The sequence below is a fragment of the Eptatretus burgeri genome, chromosome 1 (assembly GCF_056783735.1).
Source record: "Eptatretus burgeri isolate ZD-2024b chromosome 1, Ebu_testis_v1, whole genome shotgun sequence".
Lineage (NCBI taxonomy): Eukaryota > Metazoa > Chordata > Myxini > Myxiniformes > Myxinidae > Eptatretus > Eptatretus burgeri.
The window spans coordinates 50581351-50598524 of NC_140961.1; the positions used below are offsets into that span (position 1 = coordinate 50581351).

Below are 17174 nucleotides of genomic sequence, written 5' to 3' on the forward strand. Positions count from 1 at the left end.
CTCTCTCTCTCTCTCTCTCTCTCTGTCTCTCTCTCTCTCTCTCTCTCTCTCTCTCTCTCTCTCTCTCTCTCTCTCCCTGCTGGCTGTTGGTGAGTCGAGTGGAGTGTCATGGTGGCTGTGTGGTCTTGGTGAGCTGTGATCTGCCCTGTTTTTTTTTTGCCTTTATATCCCCTTTCACATCGTTTTTCACCTCCCTTCCTTTGTTTCCTTCTACGCATCGTTATTTGTGCCCCTTCCCTCCCTCCCTCCCCTCTTCTCTCCCTCCCCTCTTCGTTAGACCTCGCACTTCGGCCTTCCCTCGCGCCATCGTCACCCCACCCCACCACACCCTGCCCATCTGTCCTTGTTAATCCATGGTTTGCCCTTCGGTTCATCTCTTCCCCTCCCTATCCCCCTGTTTTCTCCTCGCATACCTTTTCCCGAGATGGAGAGAGAAAGAGCCCACAGGTTCTTGTGGATAGCTTTTACTTGGCGGCCCATCCCGGCCCTTCAACTGATCGTTTTTTTCTTCACTGTAGCTGTGTTTATTTCCTTTGGAAACCTGTCTCGGCTCGTATTTAATTACTGCACAAGAGCAATCACCCCTCCCCCCACTTCCTAAACATGACTTCGTATTCCCGTTATTCGGCATTTGAAGCATTAACAAGAAAACATGGCATCGTCTGTGTCCCGCCCGACAACGTCAGCGTCGAGGATCTCGTTATCGCCACGCGAAACATAGTCGGTACTCACAAAGTTCGTGCAGCCTCAGGAATGAACAAACGTGTGGTTATCTTCGTGTCTGAGACAGAACTGGTTCACGAAATCGTATCGACCGGACTATCAACAGATGACGGACATTTCGTGCTCGTCTCCCCTCTCGACACACCGGCCGTGAAGGTCATTATCTCGAACGCTCCTCCTTTCCTGAAGAATCAAACGCTGATCTTCGAACCATCTCGTTATGGTTCTGTGGTTTCTCAGATCACAATATTACCTTTACGTAGCCAGGACGATCGGATGAAGCATGTGATGCTTTTCGGAGACAAGCTTATGTGGTGCTTCCTCCCTCAAATGCTGAAAGAACCTTGAACATCGTTTTAAAACTCAAAATTGATAATCATGATTACCAAGTCGACGTAACCATTGAAACTCTGAAATGTTTCGAATGTGGTAATTTCGGACACTTGAAACGATCTTGCCCAAAGGCAACCTCGTCAAACGATGAAACAAACCTTGTCAACAAGGATACGTCCTCTTCTTCTTCTTCCTCGAGTGTGAAGGAAGCGAATTCCGTGCCCGGTAATAAGGCCCAGCCCTCTCAGCCCGATCGTCTAAACAGCAAAACGAATGTTTGGGATGGTTTCGTCGTTCCATCAAGGAAGAGAAAGACTTTACCTGATGGTCGTTTAACCCAGAAGAAAGGAGCATTTACAAATGAGGAATCTGTCGGTAATGTTCCCGCAGTTGTGACTGACGTCACTCTCCAAGGCCTACCTGGAATGGACCCGGAATGGACCCGGACCCCAGTACCTACGACCAACAAGTTCAGCCTACTTGCCGGTGAGGACAGAGACGTCTCCCTTACAGAGACCACTTTACCTGTTATCGCAGTAAATGAAACTGTTTCACTTGTTAAAAACTCTCCTATTGGAAAGTCCATTGACGGTGATACACAGACCACTAGTGATGAACCTGCTGTCACTTTGGTAAATATTAACCCTGAATCCTTGTCAGCAGGAAATAGTGAAAAAAATGTTAACCCTGTTACTGCTCCCGGTCCATCACGTGGTGAAGCTGGAAATGCAGGAAATGTTAAAATGGATGTTTTACGAGAGACCCCCAAAGTACTGTATACCTCCACACCATTGGAGGTCAATAACACCGTTACGGTCGAGAGAAGCGATATCGCTACATCCACTGATGGTGTTTCTGTTTCATCAATTTCCCCGATCATTTCCGTTAATTCACCAGGAGGTGTTCCCACAATGGAAGAGCACATAGACGTGGTAACCAATACAGATCCGTGTATCAATACTGATGACAGTATCGATATGCAGGACAGTACAAGCTTGTGCGACTCGGAAACTAAAACCGACTCTGACTAATCTGACCTGGAGGAAGCAAACAGCAACAGTCAAGTGGAAACGGTGGAGAAGCCGACCAGTCAAGGTCCTACCCCCCCCCCCCCCGCCCCCTGAACAAATAAGACTCTTCTTACAAAATACATATAGGAAACGCAATATAAACCTGACGGAATACTTTCCAGATCTACCGTCCTTCCTCGAGTGTGCTCAGGCTATCGTACGTAAGCCTGACTTATTCGGTTTCCACCAGACACACTGTCACCGCTTCAAAAAAACTGATTGCCAAGGCGAAAAGGGATCCGAATCAATGATCCCGCTTCTGATCTTATTCTTAGAAGCTATTATTTTCCTCATGGCCAGTTTCAAGATTGGAACAATAAATGTTCATGGTGGTGGGAGTCTGCTCCACAAGGTCCAAATTAAACAGTTGGTAGAGGTCAACGGTCTCGACATAGCTTTGTTACAAGAGACCCATGCTGTCTGATCTGTTCAGGCTCAGTGGCGACTATTTATGGACAAGGAATGTTTCTTCAGTAACAACTCCACGTCGAAGGCAGGCATCACGTTTGTCTTCGGGAAACATTTCCATCCGTCCTGCCTTAAATTTATGAGTATTATTGATGGACACCTTGCCTCCGTGACCTTCTCTATCAATCAGATCAAGTTCACAATTCTCAATGTGTACGCTCCAAGCAAAAATGATGAGCGGATCTCCTTTTTTACCGAACTGAGAAAATTCCTGCAAACACTGGATTTGCAGACTTGTCTAATTATTGGTGGCGATTTTAACACTACTGTTAAAGCTTCATGTGACTGAAATGGGCCGGAACCCCAACCATGTACCGCAGAACGTTTTGCAAACGTTATTGCGAAATATAATCTTCATGATATTTGGAACGTGCAGCACCCTTCTGATCGGTCTTATACATGGTGTTGTTGTTTAAACAACCACATCTCACTTGTGAGGCTTGATCGCATCTATGTAAATTCTCATTTATTACATGGAGTTTATAAATCCGATATCGTGCCTTCTGGTTTCTCCGACCATTCCCTAGCTCGAGTCTTTATTCAACTCTCTAAACCATGTCCAGGGAGCTCTCATTGGAAATTCAATAACAGTTTACTAGAAAACCTCAACTTCATTCAGGCCTTTGAATCCTTCTGGCCGGCTCTCCTAGAACAGAAGCTAAGCTGTTCCGTGAACCCGTTGATATGGTGGGATTTAGTAAAAACCCAAATTGAAGGGTTCTGTCAACAGTATCGTTTTTTTCTCAACAAGGGCTGACCATGAAGTTAAGAAAATATTACAGTTCGAGATTTTACAACTCCAACGGGTCATCGGACAAAATAATAGCAACATACAAAAAACCTTAACTGAGAAACAGTCCTTATTAAAGGAAATAACCGAGAGGAATGCACATGGTGCCTTAGTTCGGATGAGGGTGCGGCACCTGAATGAGGCAGACGTACCAACCAAGTATTTCTTTTCCTCAGAGAAACGTCTTCCCAGTAAACAGCTTTCTCGGCTGCGATTAGCAGACTCATCCATTACCTTTACACAATCAGAAATCAAACTTTTCGTGAAGGAATACTTTTCGAAAATATATTCAATGGAACAAATAAATCCTGTCAGTGTCGCCTCTATCTCCGAAGGCCTGCCAGTGTTGTGGGAAGATGGGCGTTCCCAACTGGAAAGACTCATTACTTTGGATGAACTTGGCACTGCCCTGCACGGCTTTGCCATTGGGAAAGCACCTGGATTGGATGGAATTGCAACCGAATTTTACAAGAAGTTTTGGCACTTATTGGGTCTAGAACTCATTAACACCTTGAACACAAGCTGCCAGCTTGGAGAGCTAGCTCGGAGTTGCCGGCGAGCTCTTCTTACTATACCCTCATCCCAAAAAAGGGAGACATGCTGAGTATTGAAAATCGGCGTCCTATCTCCCTGTTATGTACGGACTATAAGATATTTTCGAAAGCCCTGGCATCGCGACTTACTCCTTATTTATCCTCGTTGTTGAAAGAAGATCAATGTTACCGTGTCCCAAAACGTTCCATCTATGACAACATCTCCCCTGTGAGAGACATCATTGAACTGTGCAAGGAAAACCCTAAAGATTTAGGACTTCTTCTCCTTGATCAGGAGAAAGCCTTTGACCGTGTTGACCATCGGTACCTTTGCGAAGTACTTGAGTGGTTTGGAAATGGTTCAACCTTCATCTTTTATATTAAAATACTATACAATAATATTTATAGTGTGCTTCAGATAAACAATGAACTTGTTGCACCTTTGTCTGTTAACAGGGGAATGAGACAAGGTTGCCCTCTTTCTGGGTTGCTTTATGCTCTCTCTCCATCGAACCTCTACTGGTTTATTTGCGCTGTAGACTAACAGGGGTTAGTTTGTCCCAGCTTGAACGGCCCATCAAGGTACTGGCATACGCCGATGACGTGTGTGTATTCGTACAAGATATCATTGACATTAACATTGTTCATTATTGTTTGTCCTTATTTGAAAAGGCTTCTTCAGCCAAAGTAAATTGGAACAAAACGAGCGCCCTTTGGCTCGGTCCGTTGTGCGACTTGGCGCCAAGACTTCCTGCTCCACTGTCATGGGACAATGATGGTGTGAAGTACCTTGGAGTGTTCTTAGGTAATAATACCACAGTAGCAAAAAATTTGGCTGGTCTGCTTGAGTTTGTTGAGGGTAAACTGCAAAAATGGAAAGGTCTGATCACACAACTGTCGTATCGTGGAAGGGTCTTGGTCATCAACACACTGGTGGCCTCCACCTTATGGCACAGGTTTTTCATGCTGCATCCTCCATAGTACACCGGCCAACATGTATTTTCTTAAGTTTGGGGTGCATTTTTTGTTAATAGCAGGCATCCATGCTAGATCAATCAGTCATAGGGTGGGGAAGAAAATCTGGGTGGATGCCACCCTCGATTTTGACCTTAAAGGTCATTTTCAAGGTCAAAAGGTCAAATAAGATCAAATTTTGTGTTTTTTACATTGTGCATTAATTGACATCAATTTTGTTCGCTCTATCCATATAAACTATTTTTAATATCAAAAACACGTATTTAGGGTGTTTAATTAACAAGTGAATTTTATATTTTACCCATATGTGTATGGCATCGTGAAACACCAAAATGTGATTTTCTCGAAATGTGTTTATTCTGCATGTTAAAGTAATTTGCACACCAAATCTTTTGGTTTTTTTTTTTTTTTTTTTTTTTTTGTATACCTTGGTCGAGGCTCGTATGAGAGCTAACACACAACTCACAGCAAGGAGGCATGAGACAAGAGGGGCGGGAGTGGAAGGGACAAAACAGTGGGGAACAGACACAGGTGAACTGTGGAAGGGAGAGGGATGGAGATGGGACGGGGAACATGGCGAGGGGAAGATGGACATTAAAGGGACTTTCAGGAAGGAAAGCAGGAGAATTGAAGGAAGTGGGCTTGGGTGGATTATCGGGGGTAGAAAAGATCGAGGATTTGGATGGGGGAAGATAAGAGGTGGTGGTGAACAGCTGTTTTGAAAGCCTGGAGGGAAGAATGGGAAAGAATAGAGTGAGGAAGTTTATTCCAAAGGCGGGAAAAAAGAGGAATGAAAGAGTGAAGATGAGCAGTGATTCGTGATTTTGGTAGTTTTACCAGAAGGGGGTTGTTGGCGGACCTTGAGCGACCTGTGGAAATGTGGTTGGGACAAATCACAGAGAGAGCAGGGGGGGTAAGGCTGGAGAGGAGTCGGTAGAAGACAGAAAGACCACCGACCAACCTGCGGTGATTGAGTGAGAGGCCCAAAGACTCAGCTTCATTGCGGGAGATGCCAATGATCTTAAAAGCCCTGGTTTCGACAGCGTGAAGTCGAGAAAGGTGGGAGGCAGGAGCACCAGCCCAGAGGGGAGAGCAGTACTCCATCAGGCTACGGACAAAAGCTTTGTAAGTGGTCAGGAGCTCAAGAGGGCCGAGGAAGGACTTTGCACGACGGAGGATTCCCAGTCGGCGACTGGCTTTTGAGGCAAGGTTGGAAATGTGACTTTCCCAGGAAAGGTCATGGCAGATAGTGAGACCCAGAAGCTTGAAAGAAAAGACTTCTTCCAGAGGATTGTTGAGAAAGTGGATGGGGGGGTTTTGTAAACGGTCCTTTCGAAGAGACATAGTGAGAGTGTGAGATTTGTCTGGATTGAAAGACATGTTCCACGTGTTGGACCAGTTTGTGATTTTATCCAGATCTGCAGTGAGCGAAGAAGCTGCTGCTTGCCGGTCTGAGGGATGACAGATGGTACGGCAGAGGGTGGAGTCATCGACAAAGAGAAATAGAGGATTTTCCAGAGAGTCCGAGAGATCATTGATGAAAACCAGAAAAAGAACAGGGCCCAGAACGCTACCTTGAGGAACTCCAGCCTGCACAGGAAGAGGGGATAAAAGAACTCCATTTAGGGCCACACGTTGACTGCGACAGGAGAGGAAGTCTGCGAGCCATGAGTGGAGATGGCCTTGAATACCATGGGAAGAGAGTTTGGTGAGTAGGGCAGGGTGCCAGACTGTGTCAAAAGCACGTGATATGTCCAGGGATATGGCTCGGATTTCCTGTCTGGCATTGAGGACCTCCATCCATTGATGGGAGAGCAGAAGCAGCATATCCAGGGTAGAGTGACCTGGTCTGAAACCAAATTGATGATTGGAAATCAAGCCATTGGAGAAGAGGAAGGATTTCATGTCTGAAGCGATGATGGATTCCATAACCTTGCTGATGATTGGGAGAAGGCTGATTGGTCTATAGTTACAGGGATCTGTTTTTGCACCTTTTTTATGCAGGGCAGTGATGTTAGCAGATTTCCAAGCAGATGGCAGATGACCTTGGGAAAATGAGAGGGTGAATAGAACAGAGAGAGGGTGAGCAAGAGCAGAAGAGCAGGCTTTGAGGACACGTGGGCTGATGCCGTCTGGACCGGTTGCAGAATCTGACTCGAGGTTTGAAAGCAAGCTCTCCACCTTGTCAGGAGAAAAGGATACAGAGTCCAGGGACAGTTGGGTGCGACTGGGTAAAGTGGGTAGAGATAGTGATGGGTTTGGGACACAAGATTTAGCTGCAAACACCGAGTTTAGACATTCAGCTTTATCACGTGTGGAATCAGCAGTGCGGCCATTTGAGGTAAGGGAGGGGATGGAGGGGGAACATACACCAGAAACAGATTTGATTAAACGCCACCAGGATTTTGAGGAGGGAGAGAGGTTTGAGAGTTCAGACTTGAGATGAGAAAGATGTTGTTTTCTGGCTCTCCTGAGGGTAGCTACACACTTGTTCCAAGCTTTGTGGAAAGAACTGAGATTGCCCTCAGTTGGGTTTGCTTTCCATGAGGCAAAGGCAAGTTGTTTCAGGACAACTGCCTCGCCACAAGCTTCAGTAAACCAAGGGCGGGAGGAAGGGTAAGACAACTGAACACGAGAGGGGATAAATCTGTGCATGAGGGAGAGCAAGTTTCTTTGAAAGAATTCCCAGGATGAGTTGATGTTTGAGAAAGTAGTGATAGGAGACCAGTCTGTAAGTTTGATGGCTGCTCGGAGACCCTGCCAGTCGGCTTGAGTGAAATGCCAGACTCGACGGCGGTGAGGTGGTTCTCTGATAACAGCCAGAGAGATGTCCACTTTAACAAGGACGTGGTCAGAAGAACCAATTGGAGCGAAGGAAGAGCAGCAGATATTGTCAGGGAAATTTGTCAAAATCAGATCCAGAAGAGATGGAGTACCATTGGTTGAGATCCGGGTCGGGAAGTTGACCGATTGAGTCAGTCCCAATGAGTCACAGAAAGCTTTTGCTGATGTCCCATGGCAGGTGAGAGAGGTACCCACACCTAGCCAACTGGCGTGATGACAATTGAAGTCGCCACATAAGAGGAAGAGAGAGTTTGGATGAGAAGATAGAAGATGGTCCATGTTTTCGGAGAGTGAGGTGTAGATGGAGTCATCACTGTTCGGTGGACGGTACAGTACACATATAAACATGAGGTGGGAATGGAGGGGAAGCCGAAGCCAGAGGTATTCCTGGGGGTGTGGGGGAGTGAGAGCAGTGCAGGGAGAGTGAGGAATAGAGTCTTTGATGAAGAGAGCAACACCTCCACCAGGACGAGGCTCAGGTCTGTCATACCGTAAGAGGGAGTAACCAGGGAGAGATACTTGGGAGTCAGACACGTCTTGGGAGAGGAAAGTTTCTGTTAGGCAGATAATGTCTGGTTTGTCAGTGGCAACCTGCATGGAAAGATCTGAAAGGTTTGAGCGAAGGCCCCGGATATTTGAGGTCCACACTTTTAATGAAGAGGTAGGGGAGGAGGCTTTGGGTGCAGGAGGTGGAGGGGCGGGGAGGGTAGGACGAGGGACGAGGGGGGAGGTAAGGAGGGTTGCTGAAGGAGTGTGGGGTATTGCAGAATAGCGAGGGGAGGGGGCCGAATGAGGAGGAGAAAAGGCTCTGTGGTGCTGGGAGAGAGGGGGGACAAGAGACAAGGAAGATGGCAGTTGAGTATTTGAGGAGGTGGAGTGAAGAGATGGAGGTGAGAGGGCAGTGGAGGGAGGCAGGTTGGTGGATGAGAGGGGGCAACTTAGAGAAGGAAGAGTGAGGGGGATGAAAGGTGGGAGAAAGGTGAGGGGGAATTTTTGAAAGAGGTGAGAGGGAGGCTTGGAGGGAGAAGAGTGGGATGGTTGCTTTGAGAGTGAGAGTGAGGGTGAGGGGGGTGAGTTGGCACTGAAGTTGGAAAAAAAGAATGGTTGATGGAAAGCGAGCATCCATGGCAAACTGTGGTTTTTAAAAGTTTTAGGTCAGAGATGCGATTTAACACAATTCTTGATGGATGCAATGAAGGCGAATTCAGAGAATGGAGAGAAGAAGCGCTGTAATCGTTGGATTTTTTAGGCAAGGAATGAAGGAGAGGTCGAAATGAAAGCAGTCTGTTGAAATAGCAGAAGAGTAGTGCATTGTGAAACAGTAAAGAGTACCACATGTGTGAGAGAGGAAGATGAAGCATCATAAGATCGTTTTTGTTGTTAATATTAATGTATGAGAGAGTTCAACAGATTAGGTCATGGAAATGTTAAAAAAAAAAAAAAAAGAAATCGAGGAAGACGAGGAGGAAGTTAAGAGGAAGAAGAAGTAGCATAATCGGGAGAAGGTGAGCGTGTTGTTGTTGTTGTTGTTGTGTATATATATATATATATATATTTTTTTTTTTTTGAGATAAGAAAGAGATTAGTTGGGAGAATGGGGGATGTTTGGAAAGTGGGGAGGATGAAAATTGAAGGTAATGGGGAGGATAGAAATTGAAGGTAATGGGGAGAAAAAACAAACAAACAAACAAAAAAAAACGATCGAACACCAAGTGGAACCGGTAGGCCTCAAGCCTAGGACTAGGCCTCAAACACCAGGTAAGAACGTCGACATAAATACTCACAAAATAGCACGATTTTTGAAACAAAACCGAACTAGGAACACACATTAACATGTAGGTGAGAAAATTAAACAGTTAAAACGGGACAAATAACAACCGGAACTTAACTTTGAGAATGTCAGCAGGGAGCCCCGAAGGAGACCTCTTGCCGCTCAAAACCGGAACCGGAAGTCCATCATACACGTTCAATAAACTACTTTGTCGCTGTAAAATGCCAAACAATTATTTTGTTTGCAATGGCCACTTGTTTTATTTGTTCTTAAACACTTTATAGCCCCCTCTTGTGGCAGATTTGTTCAAAGAAATTCCAACATGGCGGTTTGGTGTTGTGACCATGCTTTATCAGGCAGTGTACATAATTGACGCAAACTGCACATCAAAAGTGAGTAACTAAAATAGACATGTGTTGGTTAGAGAGATATATACAACAATTATCTGGGCCCATTAAGGAAACGGGACCGGGGCGTTTACATGTCTTATTTGACGGCTGGTATACACTGTGTATGGGGAGTCTTTATTTGGTCTAAGTTTGAGCCTGGCAATTCCACATTTAGATTTGAGTTAAACCATATTGTTAATCGGTAAACAACTATTCAGAAGACATACTAAAATTGTGTTTGGAATGACGGAATGCCGTAAAACGGATCATCATACCACATTTGGGTCAAATTACACATGTATTGCCCCGTACCGTTGATGCAGTACTATGTACAAAGAAACGTTCTTATGGATGATTGAGGGAACTGTCGGGTTTCATGACACACTCAGGAAGTTCCACCGAAAAACCTTCGCTGATTTGTACAAGGCAAATGTATCAACTAAACAGAATGTACAGAAAACAATCAAAGCTGACAGAAAGCTACTGCAGTGATTGCTCAATGCTGTCACTGCCGGGCGACCACTGGAAATGGCGAGCATTCTCAAGTATGAACTCTCTCCAATCCCACTGTCTCTGGCAAAGGTTGGAGGGAAGATGAACTCTGCTTCAAAGTCGGAGCTGATTAACATATTAATGACAGGACTACAAGTACCTCCTGAAGTTCCAGAAGCTGACAAGAAGACATGTGTGATTATAGATGGTCACACCCTCATCCAAGCTCTAGGAAAGCCTGTTGGGTGTCAGACATTTGGTGAATATGCTGATGTGTTTGTAAAAACTGTAACACGTCACTTTGGACAGCACACAATAAGAGTTGATGTAGTATTTGATCGCTACATCGGGGAAAGCTCCATCAAGGCAGTGACTCGCTCAAAGCGAATGGGAAAAAAGATACCAATCCGCAAGCTCATTGATGGGCCCAATGTCCCACTCCCACAGGTTTGGGTCCAGTTCATTGCATTGGATGAGAACAAAGCTGATCTTGCCAATTATAAATCTTGCTGAGGAATCATAAAGAAAGGTAAAGATCTGCCCAGGCGATTTGAGCTGGTAACCGGAGGCGGATTTACAGATGTTACTGATGAAAGGTCAACAAGGAGAGATGACCCCAGGCTTCACGGAAACCATGAAGAGGCTGATACCAGGCTGATACTCCATTCGTGTGAGGCAGTTAATGAAGGATACCAAAGAGTGCTCGTAATCTGCAGAGACACAGATGTCATGCTACTTCTGATACACTTTGTATCAACAAGAATATCCGAAGTGTGGATGGTGTCTGGAACAGCAAAGAATCAGAAATGTTACCCACTACATGCCGTATCTGAGAGATTTACACAACCTGTTAGGGAAAACCTGCTCAGCTTCCATGCGCTAACAGGTTGTGACACAACATCTTATTTCAGTGGCCATGCAAAGAAGTCATGCTGGAAAGCATTTGAAAGCCAACCACTTCTTGTCAAGGGGATCGGTCATGATGGAGACCTTGCACCAATTGAACAGTTTGTGTGTCACCTGTATGGGACACCTGACCAACGAACCATCAACCATGCCAGGCTCCAACTCTTTGGAAATGCTAAGAAGGGACAAGAGATGTTACCACCGACAAGGGATGCACTGGAACTTCACGCTACACGCGCCAATTATCAGGCAAAGATTTGGTTGCAAGCAGACCAGGAACACATAGATGTCTCATCGCCTACAGACACCTCAGCTTGGAGGAAGGAGTCCGGTTGCCTTAAAGCCGTGTGGACAAGGCTACCCCCAATCCCAAAAGCCTGCCTGGAGCTGGTAGCCTGTGGATGCAAATCAAAATTCAGAACATCTCGATGTACTTGCTTCAGAGAGAACTTCAGGTGCACTTTTGCCTGCGGATGTGATGCGATTGACTGCTGTAATCCAACTGGCCAGTAGATTCATACCAAGAGCCTCATGCCGATACACATGCATGTACATGTAGGCTTATGCGACACACCCAATACTGTATGATCCCTTTCCGTTGTGTCACCCAGCTGGTCACACTCAGCAACATCACATTAATTTAATTAACATTTTGAACACATGGTAATGATGGATAAATGGCGAAACCGTATAGCCCTTTTTCAGATCAAAAAAGTTTGCTGTTTCGCATCATACATGTAGGGCCGTACATTAAGGCATATAATACACAATTGTTGCATGTTGCAGAGACTGTGTACTTCAGCAATAGTATAACTATCTTTTTGCAAATATAAACATGAAATGAGCTTTCAACGGGGAAAAGTCCAGGATAAAATGACCTTTCAGGTCAAAATCAGTGGTTGCATCCAACAACAATAGATTCTTCCCCACACGATGACGATAATTGATCTGGCATGGATGCCTGTTATAAACAAGCAATTCACCATAAAATCAGGTGTTGGCTGGTGTACTAGAACAAATCTGACTGCCACAAGAGGGGGCTATACAGTATTTCATTAAAGATAAAGCGAGTGGCCATTGCAAAAAAAGTTTGTTTAGGATTTTACAGTGACAAATTAATATACTGATTGGGTGTGATAGTTTAAACCAAAAAGATTCGGTGTGCAAATTACTTTAACATGCAAAATAAACACATTTCGAGAAAATCACATTTTTGTGTTTCAGAATGCCATACACATATGTGTAAAACTTAAAATTCACTTGTTAATTAAAGAGGGTAAATGCATGTTTTTGAAAATATAAATAGTTTATATGGATAGAGGAGGCAAAGTTGATGTCAATTCATGCACAATGTAAAAAAATACAAAATTTGACCTATTTGACCTTTTGACCTTGAAAATGACCTTTAAGGTCAAAATCGAGGGTGGCATCCACCTACATTTTCTTCCCCACCCTATGACTGATTGATCTAGCATGGATGCCTGCTATTAACAAAAAATGCACTAGAAATCGTTTTCTAGAGGACTTTTCCATGTTTGGCTGGTGTACTACCAGCGGCGTTGCTTCAACAGCTCCAGAAGTGCTTCGTGTCCTTTTTCTGGGACGGAAAACACTGGCTGCGACCTGGGGTCCTCAGTTTACCACTGACCGATGGAGACCAAGGCCTGGTCGACAGAAAAAGCCGGCTAATGGCCTTTCGACTCTCGGTTGCTTTTCACATGCTATACACACGACCCTCTCCACCATGGGTCAACGTCGCTCGTCACCTTTTGCAACAGGCTGGGAGGCTAGGCTATGACCACTCTCTTTTCCTGATGGACCTTTCCAAAATCGATACATCCCCCCTCTCTGGTTTCTATCAAAGCATACTAAATGCGTGGCAATCTCTGACAATAACGAGAGCTACACATTCTTACATGAAACAGATGTTTCTGGAAGAACCTTTGTTCTAAAACTCCTTTTTCCATGACATGCCTGCTGATAGGTGTTTTATTCAACGCTTTACCGACAAGGGCGTTAAATCTGTCACAGATCTTCTCAGCCCAAATGGCAGCTGGATCAGAGCTGATGCATTGGCAAGCCTGGTCGGTGTGCGATCCTCTCGAATCGTGGCACGCATATTAGGTAGTGTGCTTTGGACATGCACACAGCTCGCACCTGCTTGGGAGCAGGACCACCAAAGCAATGAACAAAATTCACATTGAATATCTTCCCTCTCTACCTTTCCTGAACTCGTATGTGCTTTTTCTCTTGCCAGCCCTCTTCCTCGTCCCCCTTTTACGTAGGCTTCAATGGCCTTCCCAAATAAAAAGACCTTTGTTTGGGTTGTGTAAAATTTCTTTCGCAACGACAAATAACACAGCAGAAGGTTCGATGGAGAGACCTCTTACCTTGTTCTCCCCCTTATTTTCCGAACTGGAAAGGTTTTTATCACCCTCCTGTACCACCACAACATGGTGACCTCCAATGGAGACTAGTCCACTGGATCCTTCCTTCCAATCACTTGTTACACCATTTTTCAAATCTGCTTGTAGATGAATGTCCTTTTTGTAAGAAATCTGAAAACCTTTTTCACATCTATGTTGAATGTCAACGGTTGGCACCTTTATTTATTTTACTTCGGAATTGTTTTGTGAGGTTTGGTTTGATTTTTAACACTTGTGTGTTCATCTATGGAATGGATATCTCACACAAAAATTCCAATGCTGTGTTTGCCAATTTCCTGCTTGCTCAGGCAAAGATGGCAGGATATCAGTCAAGGAAAAGAAAACTTGATGGTGTTGGAGTAAATGATGAAGATGCTTTGTTTTTGTTCCAAAACCTTGTAATAAGTCGTGTTAAATTGGATTTTGCTTTCTTTTCAGTAACGGGAAGATTACCGCAGTTTGAATCAAAATGGTGGATAAAGGAAGTTATTTGCAAAGTCCGAGAGGAATGTTTGTCCTTTTGTGAAATGTTTTGTATATAATCCACCTGATTCATCCTTTCCTTTCTTCAGAAATTGTTTCTTGGTTTTCCTTCTTTTTCTGAAATGAAAATGTAACTCCCATTTGGGGGCTTTCTTTTCTATTTTTATAATAAAAAGATAATATCTATCTATCTCTATCTCTATCTCTATCTCTATCTCTATCTCTATCTCTATCTCTATCTCTATCTCTATCTCTATCTCTATCTCTCTCTCTCTCTCTCTCTCTCTCTCTCTCTCTCTCTCTCTCTCTCTCTCTCTCTCTCTCTCTCTCTCTCTCTCTCTCTCTCTCTCTTACCAGCACCAGTACACAAATGCCACACAAAATACACCACACAAAAGCAGTCCTGCCAAAGGTCTGCAATCTCTGATTGCTCTTCTTCTTGTTCATCTTGTGTTGTACCATCCTCCTAAAAGACGATTTCAAACTTTTGACCACTCATCTCAACTCTCTCTTCCTCATATGTGGAAATTTCAACTGTCACCATGCAACTCAGCTGGCTGGGTGTTGGTGCCTCTCTCACCAACCATGGCACTTCAGCAAAGCACTTCTGTGACTCCATGGGACCGAATCTGATTCTATCTGTGAAATTTCCAACCCGGATTTCCCCCAATCGCAAATGTTCCCTTCTGGACTTGGTGAACTATCATGCAAATGTCTACGACTTCCTCTGCTTCAATTGGTTCATCTGATCATTTGCTTGTGAAAATTATCTTTCTATCCATTTTCTGATGACTCCACCACCTGCCGTGACATCCCTCATCCTCCAGACAGGCAGGCTGCAGCCTCTTCCATCTCTTCAGACCTTTGGCCTCCTTCCTTGTCTTGCACCCTTTGCTCTTTCTGTTCCTTGTACCCCTCTCCCACCCCCCAACCAGGTTTCTGCAGGGCACACACGGTCCACTATCAACCCCCATCTATCTTCAAGACAGCTGTTCACCACCATCATCTCAGATCGTCCCCCAATCCAAAACCATGATATTTTCTACCCTCGTTAACCCCACCCAAACCCCTCCTCCTTACAATTTTCCAGTTTTCCCTCCTTGGAGTCAAGTTCTGTATCCATTTTGTCCACCCCATGCATGCATGTTTTGCATCCTGTTTTTGGTTGTTACGTCCTTATCTGTTCACTATACTAGATTGTCCATGAGCCTCGACAACGTATACAAAAAAAAGGAACTTAGATGAAGGAGGAGGCCATTGCCATCAAAGCCTGCATTATTGAAAACCTTATGGTTGTTTGTTCATGCTGCATCCTTTGAAAATATTGAGCATCAAGTAAGGAAGCAGCACGTACCATTTAGAAAGTCTTTGGTACGACCTGGCTGGGCGGTCAGGGTTCGAACCGCCGACCTCCCAGACTCAGAGCGGACGCTCTAACCATTATATCACCGAGTGTGGTATCATGGTTGGAGCAATCTCATACCTTTTTCTAATAATCTTGATAGGCCTCATCAAGACTTCCACAATACGGCGGGGGAGGGGGCAGTTGGAGGGGAGGGTGTGGTGAAGGGTGAATTCATTTCTCTGGACCTTCTCAAAGGTTTAATAATCGTTAAAAACTAGTTAACAATCTTTCTTTTTTTTCATTACTGAATGGTCACAAAATAAAGTATTTGTGAAAATTTTAGAAAGCATTGTTAAAGATAAGCAGCGTATCAGGATGTTGCAGCAAAGCAAAATTAGCTGTCCAAGTCCTCCTATCATAATGTTTAACCTCTGGTGAGAAAAAACAAACATTTTCACATCTTGGATTTAACTCGCATGATTTTATTTCCCGAGTAGCGGGGGGTATGCTTCCACGTTGTAAGCAATAACGAACCGTGCTTCCCCATTGTCTCGGGTCGCTCACCTGCATTTTTTTCATTCATTTATATTTTCATTAACGGATGTTTTCCAACGGTTGGTTCTGTGATGTTTCCTGGTGTATCGGCTTCGATGTCCATCGGTATGCAAAATTTCAGCTTTTTATGTTATCCGGAAGGTACCGATCTTTAATATCAATGAGTCAGTTGGACTGACCTAAAATAAGCAAGACTCGGAACACGTAGATCGAAGAAGGACCTGAGGGAGCTTAAGATGCTGGCTGAGGACAAGACATAGTGGCGGACGGTGAAGAACAGATTGAAACTGGAGGATGTTTCTATGACAACTACAGCTGCAGAACACAGCATATCATCATCATCATCAGTTGGGAAGATGCATGTTCAAAACTGAAAAAAAAACCCGCCATCCAGTATCGCTGCCAAGCAGATGAGGATCGGGTCTAATGCTTCATTGGAGTGGTCTTCATCTGGGACTGTGCTGGCATTGTGTGCTCGGAATCAAGATATTCTCCCAAGGGGCAGAGACCATCACGTGAATGCAAGCAGATGGTGGGACTCGACATTGTTTGCATCACCACTTTGCAGGGGACATGCGCGTGTGTGTGTTTTTTCCTGTTTTGAGTGACCCAATCAAATCTCATGAACATTCCCTGTTTCAATGCAAATAATATTTGTGTCAGGAGCTTTATCACAAAAAGAAAGTTACATGCATTTGAGGTAAGACAATACAAGTTAAGAGGACTAACCTGGTAAGTCTCGATCGGGCGGTTCTCCATGTTAAGGTCCCAGACCTTGATAGAGAGGTAGTCGCGAGTCATCATATAGCGTCCGCTGTGGCTGAACTTTACATCGGAGATTGACGAGATGATCTCGGAGAAGAAGGACCGATTACTTGGATCTTCAGGCTCTTCAAAAACTGTTGGGAAATGTACATCAAGGTCTTGGAATGAAACGGTATTGGATAACTCGCAAAACAATCATGTCGAGCTAAGTGTCTTAAATCATAGCAACATCGTAGCATAAAGCCGGTAAATTGCAGTTAGGACAAATACAAATCAAACTGATGTACTTTTCACATGTAAGCATGA

General features: G+C 44.5%; 2 protein-coding genes across 5 annotated transcripts in view; one reads left to right on the top strand and one right to left on the bottom strand.

Moving 5' to 3' along the window:
• Positions 1-17174, bottom strand: part of LOC147034466 (serine/threonine-protein phosphatase 2A 55 kDa regulatory subunit B beta isoform) — a 234527-nt gene that overhangs the window by 49656 nt on the left and 167697 nt on the right. For all 4 annotated transcript variants that reach the window (XM_085883723.1, XM_085883715.1, XM_085883707.1 and 1 more), the window contains one exon: positions 16833-17002. In XM_085883723.1, the coding sequence (XP_085739849.1) occupies positions 16833-17002 (170 nt within the window). The remainder of the gene's footprint in view (positions 1-16832; positions 17003-17174) is intronic.
• On the top strand, positions 10425-12414 carry LOC147034467 (uncharacterized). Its single transcript, XM_085872992.1, has 2 exons — positions 10425-10647; positions 10903-12414. Exons 1-2 carry the CDS (start codon positions 10425-10427, stop codon positions 11805-11807), a joined length of 1128 nt encoding a protein of 375 aa, XP_085729118.1. The 3' UTR covers positions 11808-12414.

Coding starts and splice junctions, on each gene's coding strand:
- LOC147034467 (XM_085872992.1), top strand. CDS start 10,425: ATGGCGAGCATTCTCAAGTATGAACTCTCTCCAATCCCACTGTCTCTG. Junction 10,648..10,902: donor TGTTGGGTGTCAGACATTTG/GTGAATATGCTG, acceptor AATCTTGCTGAG/GAATCATAAAGAAAGGTAAA.